The following is a 17308-nucleotide window of genomic DNA, read 5'->3' as shown; positions in this document are numbered from 1 at the left end:
TTTGAAGAGTTTCAGTCAGGTTTCAGAGTTCATCACAGCACAGAAACAGCTTTAGTGAAGGTTACAAATGATCTTCTTATGGCCTCTGACAGTGGACTCATCTCTGTGCTTGTCCTTCTTGACCTTAGTGCAGCATTCGATACTGTTGACCATAATATCCTATTAGAGCGATTAGAACATGCTGTAGGTATTACAGGTATTGCACTGCAGTGGTTTGTATCATATCTATCTAATAGACTCCAATTTGTGCATGTAAATGGAGAGTCCTCTTCACACACTGAGGTTAATTATGGAGTTCCACAGGGTTCAGTGCTAGGACCAATTCTGTTTACATTATACATGCTTCCCCTAGGCAGCATCATTAGAAGACATAGCATACATTTTCACTGCTATGCAGATGACACCCAGCTCTATCTGTCCATGAAGCCAGATAACACACACCAATTAGTTAAACTGCAGGAATGTCTTAAAGACATAAAGACTTGGATGGCCACTAACTTTCTGCTTCTTAACTCAGATAAAACTGAGGTCATTGTACTCGGCGCTGAAAAGCTTAGAAATTTGGTATCTAACCAGATTCTTACTCTGGATGGCATTACCTTGGCCTCCAGTAACACTGTGAGGAACCTTGGAGTCATTTTTGACCAGGATATGTCCTTCAACGCACATATTAAACAAATATGTAAGACTGCGTTCTTCCATTTGCGCAACATCTCTAAAATTAGAAATATCCTGTCTCAGAGTGACGCTGAAAAACTAGTTCATGCATTTATTACTTCCAGGCTGGACTACTGCAATTCATTATTATCAGGATGTCCAAAAAACTCACTGAAAAGCCTTCAGTTAATCCAAAATGCTGCAGCAAGAGTACTGACAGGGACTAGAAAGAGAGAGCATATTTCTCCTGTTTTGGCTTCCCTTCATTGGCTTCCTGTTAAATCCAGAATTGAATTCAAAATCCTGCTCCTCACATACAAGGTCTTAAATAATCAGGCCCCATCTTATCTTAATGACCTTGTAGTACCATATCACCCTATTAGAGCACTTCGCTCTCGCTCTGCAGGCCTACTTGTTGTTCCTAGAGTATTTAAAAGTAGAATGGGAGGGAGAGCCTTCAGTTTTCAGGCCCCTCTTCTGTGGAACCAGCTTCCAGTTTGGATTCGGGAGACAGACACTATCTCTACTTTTAAGATTAGGCTTAAAACTTTCCTTTTTGCTAAAACATATAGTTAGGGCTGGACCAGGTGACCCTGAATCCTCCCTTAGTTATGCTGCAATAGATGTAGGCTGCCGGGGGATTCCCATGATGCATTGAGTTTTTCCTTTCCAGTCACCTTTCTCACTCACTATGTGTTAACAGACCTCTCTGTATTGAATCGTATCTGTTATTAATCTCTGTCTCTCTTCCACAGCATGTCTTTTATCCTGTCTTCCTTCTCTCACCCCAACCGGTCGCAGCAGATGGCCGCCCCTCCCTGAGCCTGGTTCTGCCGGAGGTTTCTTCCTGTTAAAAGGGAGTTTTTCCTTCCCACTGTCGCCAAAGTGCTTGCTCATAGGGGGTCATATGATTGTTGGGCTTTTCTCTGTATCTATGAAGCGCCTTGAGGCGACATTTGTTGTGATTTGGCGCTATATAAATAAAATTGAATTGAATTGAATTGAATCAACAGACAACAGCGAACTCTTCTTTGATTGTTTTCCTTTAAAGAAAAGCCACATTTATGCTTGTTGTGGAAGTTTTCCATTTAAATAAAGCCTGCAGACGAGCGGTGAGCGATAGCTAACATTCTTTAATCCAAACACACAAAGAACAGAAAACCAAGCTTGTGGAGAGCCTACATGACCGGGGGCAGGGTCAGCAGAGTCTCTCTGAGCCTAGCATGGCTCTCAGTTAAATAACTTCTCCAGGAACAAAAGACAGTACACAGCTGTTTCACACCTTAAGGTTCACACTCCCTTGCTACCTCCCAGAGTCCTCGAAGAGACAAAAGACTCTTCCTGTGGAATGGTCTGCTCCCCCCAACTTCCTTACTACACCCCCACCATTTGTCTTAAGTATGGGTGTCATGTTAAAATCCAGTAGCACCAAGGCATCATACAATAAAATAATGTGATTAATACATAAGTAAAAGAAATTCCTATACATGCTCTTTTACCTTTTTTACTTGGTTGTCTGCACCCTACCACTGCAGCCCACCGCACATATTGAGAACTAGCTCTACCAATCCATCTCAGGGCTCGCAAAATTTCAAAATCCCTGGTAGCCCTTCGGGCAGGGACTCTTCAGTTTTTGGAAGCCCAAAATAAATTTAAGTAGCCCGAATAAAAAAGAGAGCAAATTTTTTGATTGATGTTTTGTTTCCTGTTTTGTTTCCTTTACAATATTATACTTTAATGTATAATATTGTAAAGGAAACAAAACATTAATCAAAAAATTGTTGAAACACAAATTACAACATTGTATAAAAATTACAATCATCAACTCAAATACTTGGTTCTAATTGAACAGAAATTTCTATGAACTTGTAAGAACTGTGTAGAACATGAATCAGTCTGTGTCAGATCCTCAATCTGAAATTTCCACTGAAGTCACGGGTAAGAGGCAAGTGGAACCAAGATCTAGGCCATTTGCTTTTTGAAGTTTGCAAAGACTGCTAAATTGTGCCAGTGGTAGTTCACTCTTTGCAACATAGTACGCTGTTCTAAACAGATTTTCAGGTTTATTTTTAGTATGTTATTTGCAATTGGTGTTTGTTCTGGGAAAGATATTGCAGACTGAGCAATAATGCATTTCTTGCATTTCTCATGGGTTCTAATGGGGGTCTTTCTTAAAATTACTGGTCCCAGTAACAAAGGCATGTTTCGACTCAGAAATAGAGGGAAAACCAACAACACACCCGGCAGAACATTATGTTATTTACACGGGTGCACATAAGTGGTCCGCATGTGCGCATTCGTTGTCAAAATAAAAGACGCGCACCAGATAAGAAGTTGCAACGCGCGTTTGCGTCCATATAAAAGGCAGTGTTTTTGTCCGCTAGAGTGGGATTTTCACGGCACATTCTGCACCACATCTCTGTGCGTTCATCATTTGTTTGAAGCCAGCTCACCTCCTGCAACCACTTTTCCGAGAATACGTGCTTCTTTTGTGGTTTGGACTCCTTCTGACATTTCTTTGGAGGTGGAGGAACACTTAAGTAATTGCTTAAAGGAGCTTCTTCGACATCTTTAAGAGTTCTAAACAAATGTCTGTCCTCCTCCAGAAAATCTTATGTACGCAAACACGAGTTGCAACTTCTTATCTTGTGCGCGTTTTTTATTTTGACAGCGAATGCGCACCTGCGGACCACTTATGTGCAGCCCTGGTTATTTAGCTCGTCATATTGCAGCCAAAGAAATTATTTTGTCCATGAAACCATAAAGCTGCACTTTCTTTTTGCCTTATAGTCTGATTTGTCATAACTTTTCCGTTTTGTGGTAAGCTTTTCTTTGGCTGTCACTTCTTCACGCTGACCTGTCTTATTTGGCTCAGCAGAACTAAAATATATATCCTGCTTCTTTTACACACGCACTCACATAACGCTCAGCGATTCTCTGCGCGATCAACCTCTCACATGTTTAAGCTTGTTGTGGGAGATTTCACTTGTCATGTTTGCATAGTAAGCTAACGATTGATAAGACGATGTCAGAGGAATTGGTGCGCAAATTATCATCACTCACCAATCAGTGCTGTCGCTCTCTATACACAGTTCGCGCGATTGCAAAGTGAAAGCAAAAAACAAGCGCAAATTCAAACGCGATTTCAATATGTCACATATTGACAGTGGCTCACCGATGCCAATGACATAATTACCCAGCTACATTTCCGAAAGAATGCAAAAGCATTGACATATATTTTTCCTTCCTACAATAGCCTGACGGGCAGGGCAGAGATAGATTTTGGTAGCCCGACTGGAAAAATCGCTAGCCCCGGGACGTCGGGCTAGCGATTTTGCGAGCCCTGCATCTCAGTGCTCACTGCCAAGTAAGCTGTTTAGCATTCACTAAACAGCTTAAAAATTTTCATACACTTGGAATAACACAAGTTGATTATAATTCAATTTGTTTTTCCAAGTTTTTTCACAACATAAATTAACTCTCATCTTCCTCTCCTGCCCTCTAACATCAGTTCTTTATATTATCACACATTAGGCTTTCTCTCGATGGAAAATACACATTTCTTTTATCTCTCTCCCATTTTTCAGCACTTGTTAGATGGCTATAATACAGAATTTCCACAACAACAGCTGTGACATCTGTGTGCATGAAAGCATGACAGGGATAAGAAGGAAAACAGGATGTGCAGAGGGTGCAAGCAGGACCGTGGGATGCCACTTTTTAATTTGAGCAAGTACCTCAGTGCGATCAGCTGAAAAGACTGCCAGGCTGCAGCCAAGTAAAAATAATGGTGCTTTGTATTATTATGTATTTAACCACACAATCAGATTTAATTCATAATTAGCAGAAAATGCCAGAACGTCATTCCAGATCACTCTGTCCCACTTCAACACCATTTTTTTAAGCTGTAAAGCTGGATTATTTCTTTATACATCTATGAGGACTGACTGAGTTTTGAAGTCACACTACCAGAGGAACCCCAGTTTTGGGCACTTATTTTGTTGGTTTGATTTTTAAGTTCTCAGGTTTGCCACTTATGTGAATCTTTTATTATGTATTGTGGGAATTTTGAGTTTTAAGCTGCATTGTGTTCAATGACAATAATTTTCAAACAGATATTTCCTGTTTCAACAACCTTTTTCATCTAAGTGAAACGGAAATTGGACGTTTACTCAACACAATGTAGCCTCAGGACAACAGGCTTTTTCCACAGCAGATTCCTCATAGTAGGAAATGCTCATATTAGTGGTAACCTTAAAGCGTCCCTTTATTGTATTAAGGAAATCCTTGTAGTTCATACAACAAAGAGGCAGGACACACACAACCTGAATGTACTTCAATATGTCAACATGACTTCAGCAAAAAGGGCTTATTATACTCCACAGGCCTCATATCTCAGGTAGAATTTGTGATGTTGTCACAAAAACGGTCTACATGAATGGAAAGTTTATAGGAAGAACAACTTGTTACAACCAACATATGCAGAAGAGCATCTTGAAACAGATGTACTACAATAGCAGAAGACCACACCGGTGCCACTCCTGACAGCTAAGGTCAGAAAACCGAGGCTACAATTCAAACAGGACATGACAAGACTGGAAAAATGTGCTACCTCATCTGATCTCTCATCATTAAAATCATGCCTCAACCATGCCTTGTACCAGTGCTTCAACCTTTTGGTGGTGCTGTTGATAGGTTTGTAGCTTAAACCTATTCGCTGGAACGTTGAAGACAATATAATTACACAGCAAAGCAATACACGAGTAGGCAAAGTTCTTCATGTCTCTCGTGCACGCGAGAGAACCAGACAAACGCCGTTCCTTCGCTTGACCACAGTTGCTCTCGTCCGCTCCCCCGTAACACTGCTCTTTTATTGAGGTTACATGAATATGCATAGGTTCATGAATTTGACTGGATTTTGTCTTTTAAACTAATTCTTTTTAGAAATAGTAAGGAGGTTTTTAATTATGATTTTATTGTGTGTGTGTGTGTGTGTGTGGGGGGGGGGGGTCAGAGTGTGACCCCATAAATGACTTTCCTAAACCTGCTGGGCTGGAAGTCCAGCAGTTCATCTAAACAAAAGGCACTTAGACTAAAACAGATATAGCTACGTTTATCCTACCATAAAACAATAAGAGAAGGTACGACCTCTCCCATGCTCCCAGGATGTGCTCTGGAATGCACACAAAGTTTGCAGACTATTAAGGATCAAACCTCTACCAATCTACAACTAATTATAAAACTCTAAGCATATATAAGTAGATATTTCTAAGCATAAATGACAATCAACAATACAAAACCTAACAGCTGTATTGGTGTGGGGATCCCTTAATATCAATTGAGCATCATTTAAACTCCACAACCCACCTCAGTGTTGTTGCTGACCATGTCTAGTCCTTTAGGACCACAGTCTACCATCTTCTTGAACATGACGATAAGCTTTTAAATAGCCTCCAAAATTTGAGAAATGTTTCCAGCATCTTGTTGAATCTATGCCACAAAGAATTAGGGAGGTTCTGAAGGCAAAAGGTTCACCTGGGTGCCAGCAACGTGTAACTAATGAAGTGGCCAGTTGCTGTTCTAAAGCTTCCAATTAGGGCAATGAGGAAAAGACAGTTTTCATACAGAACAAAATATTACCAATATTAGTTTTAAAACCTGACTATTTTGCTTTGTTATTTACACAAATAGGACCTTTGAAATGGAAACTGCTACCAAAGATAGATGAAGAATGCACAAACAAGTTCCAATAAAAAGTATTTCAAACATTTTCCTCTTACACAAAACCGTTGAGCTCTGCTTTAATTAATCTGACATTTGAGTGGATCAATCCAGTACTAGCAAGGTGTAAGTAAAGAAGTAGCTGGTGAGTGTATATTTAACTAATTACCAGAGCTCTACTCAAAAACATCCTTAGATTTCACTTACATTTATTACTTTCTTTATGTTTGTTTGCTGTGGACTCAGCAGTAATTGCTCCATTTATAGCCATGTCTTATTTCACTGATGAGAGCTCTAATATAAAAGAACAAACAGAAAAGCCATCCAAAAATCATAAAATGTCATGACACATGGTGAACTTGGTGCATCCTTTTAATCAGGCCTTTGCTTTAGTCACATTTCCATTAAAACAAAAATATTTACACACATTAACTTCCTCATGCTACATTTTCAAGTGCTGAGTGAAGCTTTTTAAAGTACAAACACAAAAGACACAGCCGCTTATGTAGACTGTACAAAATTAGATGAATAGGTTATATAATCAAGCCAACGAAAATGTCTGCATCCTGAGTTCAACAGTCATAAAAAAATAAAAAAGAAAGTGCACATAAACTTAAATATGCCAGCCATCTCTGAAGAACCAGTCACTGGGCTCGGTTATGATTTAGCACTGTCAGACAAAGACAGCATCTGCTGCATTAAAGCGAAGTCTCGAGCCTCCTGAGGTGTGCGAATGTATGAGTCAATTTCACTGTCAGAGATTTCCTCATCACCAGTCACATCCGTGTGTTCAGGCTGCACAGCTCTCCTTTTCTTAGCATGAATGACACATGGGGGAGCAAACAGAACTCTTTTACCCCAGTTTGGAGGTGGATTTTGACTCTCCTGAGTGTCGCTGTGCTTTGGCAGTACACGTGGATTATAGTCTACATCTCCTGGCTTCTCTTTCCCGTCAGAATTCAACCCATTTTGTTTCACAAAAGACGTAATTGGAGTCTGATCTGCACACTCAGAGATTTGGGAGGAAGCAGTCCCCTCAGGTGGAGCCTCAGCACAGCTGGCTTGACTCTCCTCCAGCAGAGCGTCCTCGTGGGTTCTCATAGCTCTTCTTAGCAGGGCGTACCTGTTCTGCAGAATGCATTCAACCAGCTGAATAACATTATCCGGTGTCACTGTTTCCCTGACCCAGGGTATTTCCTTGCCTAGCTTACACAACACCTCCTTGATTTCAGCTACTCTCTTCATAGCAGACTTGAGCTTTTTCACTTTGGCAACCTGACAGAACTTGTCCAGGGAGAATTTCAGGCGATGCTTGTTGGGTTTTAAGGATTGCCAGGCCAAATACGTCACTGCCATCATTATGGGGATGGGCTTACGGCCAGTCACAATCCAGGAATCTGCTGCCAGCTCTACCAGGGCCACAGCTCGTTTGGTCAAGTCCCTCGAATTCTCAGCCATTTCTTCAGGAACATCGAGTGAGCTAATTTTGTATCTGTCAAAGAGAAATGCTCTCAGTAAATCTGAGATAAAGACTGAGTTGGTAAATCATCTAGAGCACTGACAGTTTTATATTTTAACAATCAGCTTTTCAGATAAACACAGTTAATCTCAAGTGACTCCAATGAAATCGGTTTTAAAATTTAATCGAGGTTTAACGCTGAAACAAGAAACTCCTTTAAAACCAGGGCAGGCCAAGAGGGAAATGAATGTTAAACACGGGGAAAACAAAATCAGCTTTTTCAGTTAACTAAAGTAATAAAAAACTTGTATGCCAAAAACGTTTTTAAAATAAAAGCAAATAACTACATATTCTATAACTAAGGATAACTTACCACTAAATTATTGGTATGACTGAGCAAAATCGACTCAACATGCTGTATTTGGAACAGAAATGCTGAGTATGACCCAAAGAACACCATCCCCACAGTCAAGCACGGAGGTGGAAACATTAAGCTTTGGGTCCGTTTTTCCTGCTAAGGGTTACAGGACAACACATCGAGGGGCCAATGGACAGGGCCATGCACCACAAAATCTCAGAATCTCCTTCCCTTGGCCAAAACTTTAAAGATGGATGGGTCATTGCCATGGATGACAATGACCCAAAATATATTGCCAAGGCAACAAAGAAGTGGCTAAAAGAAAAGCACACTAAAGTCACGGAGTGGCCTTGCCAGTCTCCAGACCTCAGTCCTACAGATAAATCTGTGGAGGGAGCTGAGGCTCGAGTTCACAGGCAGCAGCCAAGAAACCTAAAAGTTTCTGTAAAGAGGAGTAAACTAAAATACTAACTACAAGAAATGTCTTCCTACTGTTCTTGTCAACAAAGCTATGAAGTCCTGTTTTGCTCTGGGATCAAATGCTTATTTCACTCAATGACATGCAAATCATTTTCTACCTTTTATGTAGTGTGTTTTTCAGGATTTTTTGTTCATATTCTGTCTCCTTTAAAAAATAAAGATGGTTAATTTCTTTGGAAGTGAGCAAACTAACAAATTCATCAGGAATCAAATAATTAGATCACCACTGTAGGTCTCAGTTAGAAGACCTACAACTGTTGCTCTTCTACAACTGCAATAAATGAGTTGTTTTGAAATACCTACTTAGCATTTTAGGACTGAAAGCTGCAGTAAGTTCTTCACTTACTCGTGACAGTGAGCTTCTATTACATCAGTGACGTTGATGATCGGGGCCTCGATGCTGAGGTTCTTGACCATTTCTTGATAAATCGCCCCCACCGCCATCGAGTCGCCATCCAGCAGGCAGCTGATGGTTCCCACAGTAATGGGCCAATTGAGCTGCCTGCAGCTTAGAAGCACACAACAACCAGTAAGAATCTCTTTCTTTTGAAGGCTCACTTTGAGGAAAGCTTTATGCTCATAGGCCATCTTGTAATACGTCTGTGAGAGATCCTCAATCTCCCTGTTGACCATGAGAATCCGACATATGGCTTTCACTCGCTGCTGACCTGTATGTGTAAAACAAATCCATTTGAGGAAATGCACAAGCAACAGGACTGAATTACACTGAAGTAACAAGGAAAAGCTTCTTTTGGAGGGCAAGAGCTCACCTTTTATCAGGTTTGTGCACGGCCTTTTGGCAACAGCAGTGGTTCGACTGAAGCTGACATCTGCAAGAGGGGAAAATAATCAAGGCAAAGTCCAAAAGTGATTAAATGTAAAGAGAGAGATCTCCCATCCCTTCAGCAGTAGAGGGTCATAAATTTCATTCATATGGACTTTACATGCTTTACAAGCTTTAAGTGTCCTTCTAGTCATTGCCCTGTACTGAAGCTAGTAGTCAATGTCAGCAGCAAAAAAATAAAAATAAAAATCTACATTTATTGACATTAGATAACCTTTTCAATCCCCGGTAGAACAAATTTATTAAACTGACCTGACTAATGCTAAGAAATTTCAAATTATGTATCTACACTTACCTGACACTTTTTTTAGCCATACATGTCCAACTGCTCATAAACATCATTACCAATTCAACCAATCACATGGTAGCCCTTCAATGCATTTAGGCATGCAGACATGGTCAAATGACCTGCTGAAGTCATGAGAATGAGTAAGAAATGTGATTTAAAGGATTTCAGAAATGTCTGGGGTTTTACAGAAAATTTTCTGAAAGACAGAAAATACCAGTGAACAACAGAGCAGCAGCGGTCGAAAATCCCTGTTTGACCCCAGTGGTCACAGGAGAAAGATCAGACTGCTTCAAACAGGAAGGAAACAGAACCTCAACTTCATCTGTAGCAACTGTATGATGCTTTCACATCAATACAGACCATAAATCTATGATGAATGTTTCCAGAACCTTATTGAATCTATATCTAAGAAATCCCTAACTGTGAGGAAATTAAGCCTCGTCATTATACAATTTGTCCACTAGAGAGCTCATACAAGGTCCCGCTTACTATCAGTACTTTGTCTCGGTGAGCTCAGCAAACAAAATTATGAAAAGAAACAACAACAAAAAACTACTCATATTTAACACGGTCTTTTAACGGGACAGACTTGACTTCAGTCTCATTTTCGTACCTGAACCTCCCACTGGATCATTAGCCAGGACTCCCTCGGACACCACAGAGCCGCAGTCCACACACACCAGCTGAGCCTGAGAGTACAGGTCATCGTCTACAATGTTTGTGGAACCGCAGGCCGGACAGCGCATACCAGCAGCAGCCATTATCCTCAGTGAAGCTGCTGCCTGAGGGACAGCTAAAGGTATGAAACGGGTACTAAACTGATAGGAACACCTGCAACACACACACACACAACATCCTGTTACTAACCTGGAACTGTCAACAACCAATGAACGTCGCTTAAGCGACCGGTCGCGAGAAAGGAGCCCAATAATATGTGTCCGGATAGAAACAAGGTTCGGATTCTACAAGGTTCCGCTCGGCCAATTCGTCATTTTTGTAAGCGATTAAAAAAATCACAAGACCGACCCTCGGGGGTCAGTTATTCATAACAGAAACACTGTTGAAACCAATGATGGTTGAAACACAAACAACGGGTTTTACGACCCCGACAATTTTCTTCTGAGTTGGATAAGTGCTAATTAAAATGCATCGCCACACAGCCTAATACGAAAATATCTAATAACATCACGTTTACAACTTACCTATATACAGTCTTTAAAAAGGAAAAAATAAATAAAATTAAATGCTGTTACTAACAGACCATCCTACGGGTGCATCGTGGCCTCTGTCTATAAACCACTCAAGCAGTGGTTTCAGTTTCAGTTAAGCTTAACTGCAGGGATTTCTTCAGCTATTTCAGTATCCCCGAATTAGCTTGATAACATTCTTATATGTAGGTAACGTTTTCTTTGTATGATTTAATCTTTTTTGTCGTTATTTGAAATTAAATTTGACTGAATGTGAGCTCCCAAGACATTTAAATAATTAAATGACATCATGAGGGGCACGAATTTCTGTGGAACGGGAATTGTGACTACCTGCTTTTCAGTATGCATTCATATATGTTTCAGGATTGTTTGTGTTAAATTTCAAACTGTAGCTTCATACATTTGCTCATCTTTTGTATTGCAAAATTTGTTTACCAGAAAAAAAAATTATTTATCTTGATAAGAGCCTAGCTTCCCCTGCCATCTTCTTTAAGGTCTGATGTAAGATGTAGACATTTGGTAGAGATAAAGAACAAGGCACATGTCCAAAGGGTGGCCAGCTGAATGGAAGCTCTGATCAGAATAACAAAGAGTATTAAGAGTACAAACAGAGATTATCATCAGGAATCTGAATTTTGTATAACCCCTTTTAATCAAGGTCATAATAATAATAATAATAATAATAACAGACAGTAATAGATTTAATTTAAGTACACATGTACTTTTACATCTGATGGTATCATCAGATGCAATTCTATCAGTGCAAAGGTAAAAAAGGCTTAGAATGTGTCCATAAATATCTGTATAAAAAGTTTATAAATGAGCAACCTCTATACTTGCTACCTCTCTACTCAACTTAAAAGGAAGATAAAACACGCATCATACTTCACACATCACACAAGACATTTTGCATTCTCCAGGCATTCATTGCATAGCTCTCTGTCTTCACAAAATTGCAGAGTTCCAGCAGCATTTTGTGCTGTTAAAGCGTTTGCATAAAAGCTATTTTTAAATCTTTTTGTCCTTGTTTTTAATGTCCTGAAACATCTGCTCGAGAGCAGCAGTTCAAACAGAAAGTGTCCGAGGTGGGATGGATGTTTCCGGATGCTCTTTCCTTCTATGAGGTACCGGGATCTGTAAAGCTCTTCCAGGGAGGAGAGAGGTGATCTTCTGTGATCGCCCTCTGAAAGCACTTTTCTCTCTGCTACTGTGCAGCTGGGAAACCACTCTCTACTCTACTGAGCAGTGATAGGAGGACATAAGCAGATTTTTGAGTGAGGCAAAGTCTCTGCTTTGCCTTCTTCCAGGTCAGCTCCTCTTCAGCTTGGATGCCCAGGATATCAGTCCAATAATTTCTCCACACATAAAATGAAAATGGTCTGAATATCCATTTTCTACCTCTTGTAGTAAATAACCAACACCTCGGTCTTGGTGGTGTTAAGGATCAGGTTGTTATCACTACAACAACCAGATAAATACTCCACCTCCACCTGATAAGCAGACTCATCACTCCCTTAGATGAGCCCCACTAAAGTGGTGTCATCTGGAAATTTAATGAGGTTGTTGCTGGAATGGGTGGGGGTGCAGTTGTGAGTATAGAGGATGAAGAGTAGGGACTCAGCACACATCCCTGTGGAGAGCCGGTGCTGAGACTGAGGGCTGATAACTTGTAGCAGCTTACTCTCACCTTTTGGGAGTCAAAAAGACAGAAAGTCAGACCAGAAGTGACTGGACAGTCTGTCAGTTTTGTCACCAGTTTGTGAGGGAGGTTGAAATCTACAAAGAGCAGCCTCGTGTAGCTCAGGACAACAATAAGGAGTGTTGTGGTTATGGTGTCCTCTGTAGGCCTGGTAGCTCTGTAAACCTCATTCCTCAGCATGGACCAGAAATTCAAAATGGTGTGAGAGAGTTGAGTAATAAATGAAAAGGAAAGTCATGAAATGAGTAAGGGATTCTGATGATGTTGCAAGACTAAAAAGACTGAGGAAGAAAGAAATGTTAGAGAGGGCATTTAGGCTACTCATCACAGCAGGATAAACTAGTTACCCAAGCACGACTCACAGCATCAAATCGGAATGACTTGAGGGCAACGTGGAGAATGGAGCAGTAATAAATAACAGAAAATGTCAGTGCAGAGAGAAGTTCCAGTAAAAGAACAGGCATCAAAGAAAAAAAAAGAATGATGGAGAAGAAAAGCAACCCCAAAAAGCCATGAAAAAGTGGACTTCAAGTAGTGTGAGCATTCACGAAGAAGACTCACAAAAGAATCAGGAGGCCAAATGTGTCATCACAGACGTCATCACAATCAAAATGAAGACTCACACAAGATGAACAACAGCGGATGCCATTACAGGCTGGAATGAACACAAAAAGACAGGAACAAAAAAACAATACCAAAAATTACCAGTGGTTATAAAAGTAGTTCAAAAGAAAAATCCCTGTTTCACTCTTTTCTTCAAGAGCCAACATATCATAATATCTCAGTTAGATCCATCCATGCAGTGCAAAATATGTGCGTTTGAAAGGCAAATAGGGCCAGCGAAAGACACTGAGGTCAATACATTAATGCTACAATAAAGAAAAAATTAAGACCAGACTAGAACTCTACATAAAGTAGGGAGGTAACCTTTCTATAGTAAACCTAAAGAGACCAGCCCTCCTTGAAATTATTTCAGGAATCAGTCCAACTCTAATCTGAATAAAAAAGTGATGCAACTAAGCATAGTTGTGCAGCACATGAGAAAGAAGACCAAAATTAAAAAAAAAACAAAAAAAAAAAAACATATCTACAGCAGATAATGCACATAATGTTTCCGCTGAGAGTGTAAAAGCTCATTTGACAAATGCATCTGTTTAAAATGTGCGGTCTTCCCAGTCTGTAAAATGCTAACAAATGCAAAGCGCCACACTACACAAATCTACACTAGGATAACAGCTGGTCACCACTATATAATGCAAATAAGAGAAATCACTGTCAGCTACTTAGAAAGGGAAGGATAAAAGGATATCAGAATGTGTTACACGCACACAAAAACTCAAAGACACACTGCCGATTGCTGAATTTCCTGAATGAGAGAACAAGTGAAGCAGTATCAGAAGCATGCAGGAGTCCTAAACAATCAAGCACACTGTGGGGGCTGTAGAGACTGGGGGCAGGTATAATGGAGTCATGCAGGTGTCCAGAGCAGGGAAATGGACTAAAACAGGCTTGGTACTCTAAGACTGGAACCAGAGCCAGCAAGGCTGCAGGGCAATGAGGTAAGCAAATAATTCCCAGAAATAATCTTACAGGTTGCAAAACACAGTGAATACTTCACCTAAAATTGTCTACTCACTCAGACACTGTGTTAATATGGAAACCCAACACCAACAATGTCCTGGTTTAACTCAAGGCAGTATAGAAGAAAAACAATCTAAGATTCCCAACATGAAAGAGAGAAAAAGGTAGATACTGAAGAAAGAAGAAATACTGACACAAATGTTGGCTGGACTCCTTTCACATTTATGTAATTATGGAAGGTTTTGAGAGAGTTACAGGGAGAGTTGGGAGTAAATAATATAGACACTTACGTACAGACTACTGATCAGGAGTTTTGATAACCTTTTGCTATTAGGAGTCATTTTTCCCATTTTGAGGGAATTTTGTAAGATATATGACTGATGGTCCATGTAAGCCGTGGGAGGGACGCCATTTTCTGTGTAGACTGAAACTGTGGACCCACCCACCCATCCATCGTAGGAGCAGCAGCCTAAACAGAGAGGCCCAGACCTCCCTCCCCAGCTATATTCTCCAAATTATCTGGTGGAACACTGCAGCGTTCCCAGGCCAGCCAAGAGATATAATCTCTCCAGCACATCCCAAGTCTACCCTGGGGTCTCTTCTCAGTCACTCATTCCTGGAACACCTCATCCAGGAGCCACCTTTGTAAGATGCCCGAACCACCCCAACCTTTTGATGTGGATTACATTTTAACCCATCTTTGAGAAGTTACTGTTGAATTATTAAACTATAAATTCTGAGAAGGCAGAAGCAACGGAGGTCAGGGACGTTTTTTAGGACCATGTTTGTCTCTCTGCATCATGAAGGTTGGGCAAAGAGTGTCCCACACTGTCAGTAACAGATTGTGCACTTACAAAAACCAAACATTCATTCATGATTAATGCTAATTAAAGGGGTTGTGTTCCCACTCGAAGTATGTTCACAGCCCTGCTTGAGTCTATCTACCATAAATCAAAAAAATACAGCAATTTCAATAATATGAGAATTATTCCTGAATACAAACTGCGGTCTGGTTCACTGACAGCACTGTGCCGCAGGACAGAAGATGGTGCAGTCAGAGTATTTGACAGCTTAAAAGAGAGTGATTTTCTCAAATGCCTCAGTGATTACACATTTATTGTTCATAATCTTGTCGAGCAATGCCCTTTGCACATGCAGATCAACTGAATATGTTGTGGCTGCTGGAAGACTTGCTGAATAAAGGCTGATTAGAGGCTGATTAGAGGCTGATTTCCACCCTGTGGTACACAGAACTTCACAGTTTGAGACCTTGAGAACTCATCACAGCCAAGGCAAGTTTCCCATTAGTACTCATATTACCGGATTGTTTATCTCAAATTACTCCATCTGTTCATGACCAGTTCTTGAAGAAATATCCAACAACATCATGTTTTGTACAGCATAAAAGGATATCCAAGCAGACTGTCGTCAGACAAACTTTAGACTAAGCAATCTTAGGGTCATGTTGACGATATGATTAAACATGATTTTCAACCTTAGCCTCTGCATTACTAGAAATTTTCATATGATTATTGTTTTTATTTTTCCAAAAGGAGATCAAATGTTAAATCAGAGTTATCCTCAGTTTTATAAATACTGCTAGGTGACCTAACCATGTGATTCGCGTACAGGTACACTGTGTTGGTACCGGGCTGGGCCCCTTTTGTCTTGAGAAATACTTTAATTCATAATGACACACATTCAGCAACATGCTGGAAACGTTCCTCACAGATTCTGGTCCATATTGACATGACAGCATCACACATTAACGATGCAGGTCTCACATTCCACCACATCACAAAGGTGCTCTGTTGGACTGAGGTCAGATTCCTGTTTTCATCTGACAGGAATGGCCCCCGGTGTGGTCTTCTGCTGCAGTAGCCCATCTGCTTTAAGCTTCAATATGTTGTTCATTCAGAGATGCTCTTCTGCACACCTTGGTTATAATGAGTGGTTATCTGACTTCCTGTTGGCTTCCTTTCAGCTTAAAGCAGTCTGGCCAATCTCCTTTGACATCACCAAAAGCAAATGTTTTAAACAAGCTTTAGTAAATCAATGTCAAGATTAATTTTAAGATGATGAAGAAGACCATGTACACTTAAATTTCAGTACTGCATACAGACATTAGATGAAATGAAACCTACAGAAAAATATTCCAGGATATAAATTAAGATTTAAAAAACAAGAACAACTGTTTCATCAGGAAAGGAAAACTAATCTTTAAAACGCGCTTTAATCTGATCAGAAACTAAATAAAGTAGCAGACAGGGGTTGTATTAATTCATGGTTTTATTTTATTTTTCAAATTTATTTAAGCAGTAAAAATACTCAGTACAGTGTTCAGTGTCTTAACAGTTAATAGTGTGAGCTACTTAAAGTGCACATGGGAATTAGCAGTAAACTTTGACAGTAAGCTCTACAGAGAGAAATCAACTGGAGTTTTGCCATGAAATGCAACAAGTCTGGTATGCTGGCAGGATTACACATTTATCAAAGTTATTTCCAGAAGAAAGATGAAAGGCATGACCAGATATATACAAGATATCCTTTAAACTCATATGAAACAAATGTCTAAATTTATCGATCATCTAAAAACTACAAAGTCTTTCCAAACTGAATCTTTTAGCTGAGAGAGCTAAATATTTCAAAGATTTCAAAGATTTTCTTTCCCTCAAATCATTAATTTTATTGGGTGATGAAATATTTGAAATCTAAAGTGTTCCTCCATACTTTACAGCAAAAGTATTCCAGTTGCATTAACGTAACCAATACATCTATAAAGTGATATTTCTAATGTGGACGAGCTGTGAATAAACAGGTCTGATTAAGTGCAGCAAGAATACAGTGACGCCTGCAAAGCTACCTAAGCAGCTTTCTTCATAGCGGTCAAGGACATGAGGATACTTGGCTTCTCTTCTATGACTCGCACAAGTAAATTATCAATGTACTGCTCCAGCTCCGATATCTTATGATCTCTCTCCGAGAGCTGGTTCTCCTGTTTCAAGATCAGAG

General features: G+C 40.1%; 2 protein-coding genes across 6 annotated transcripts in view; both read right to left on the bottom strand.

The window, feature by feature from the left end:
• Positions 1 to 5663: 5663 nt before the first annotated feature.
• brf2 (BRF2 general transcription factor IIIB subunit) lies at positions 5664 to 11292 on the bottom strand. Of its 4 annotated transcripts, XM_085166984.1 has the most exons (6): positions 11011 to 11292; positions 10422 to 10639; positions 9446 to 9505; positions 9274 to 9343; positions 9022 to 9183; positions 5664 to 7870 (listed from the first exon to the last, which is right to left on the bottom strand). In XM_085166984.1, the coding sequence occupies exons 2-6, from the start codon at positions 10567 to 10569 to the stop codon at positions 7036 to 7038; spliced, it is 1275 nt and encodes a 424-aa protein (XP_085023110.1). In that variant the 5' UTR covers positions 10570 to 10639; positions 11011 to 11292; the 3' UTR covers positions 5664 to 7035. The 4 variants fall into 4 exon arrangements, with proteins under 4 accessions (XP_085023110.1, XP_085023107.1, XP_085023109.1 ...); XM_085166981.1 differs by having other exon boundaries at positions 5667 to 7870; positions 9022 to 9343; XM_085166983.1 differs by lacking the exon at positions 11011 to 11292 and adding an exon at positions 10676 to 10769 and having other exon boundaries at positions 5667 to 7870; positions 9022 to 9343; positions 10422 to 10590.
• A 5275-nt stretch (positions 11293 to 16567) lies between these two features.
• The window catches only part of LOC146514344 (uncharacterized), a 16573-nt gene continuing 15832 nt past the window's right edge, over positions 16568 to 17308 (bottom strand). For both annotated transcript variants that reach the window (XM_085166976.1, XM_085166977.1), the window contains exon 6: positions 16568 to 17308. This exon is cut by the window's right edge and continues 58 nt beyond it. In XM_085166976.1, coding sequence (XP_085023102.1) covers positions 17160 to 17308 — 149 coding nt within the window. In that variant the 3' untranslated portion in view covers positions 16568 to 17159.

Source organism: Neolamprologus multifasciatus, chromosome 7 (assembly GCF_963576455.1).
Source record: "Neolamprologus multifasciatus chromosome 7, fNeoMul1.2, whole genome shotgun sequence".
NCBI classification, from domain to species: domain Eukaryota; kingdom Metazoa; phylum Chordata; class Actinopteri; order Cichliformes; family Cichlidae; genus Neolamprologus; species Neolamprologus multifasciatus.
The sequence above is the reverse complement of the archived record's forward strand: the minus strand, read 5'-3'. Positions and strand labels throughout refer to the sequence as shown.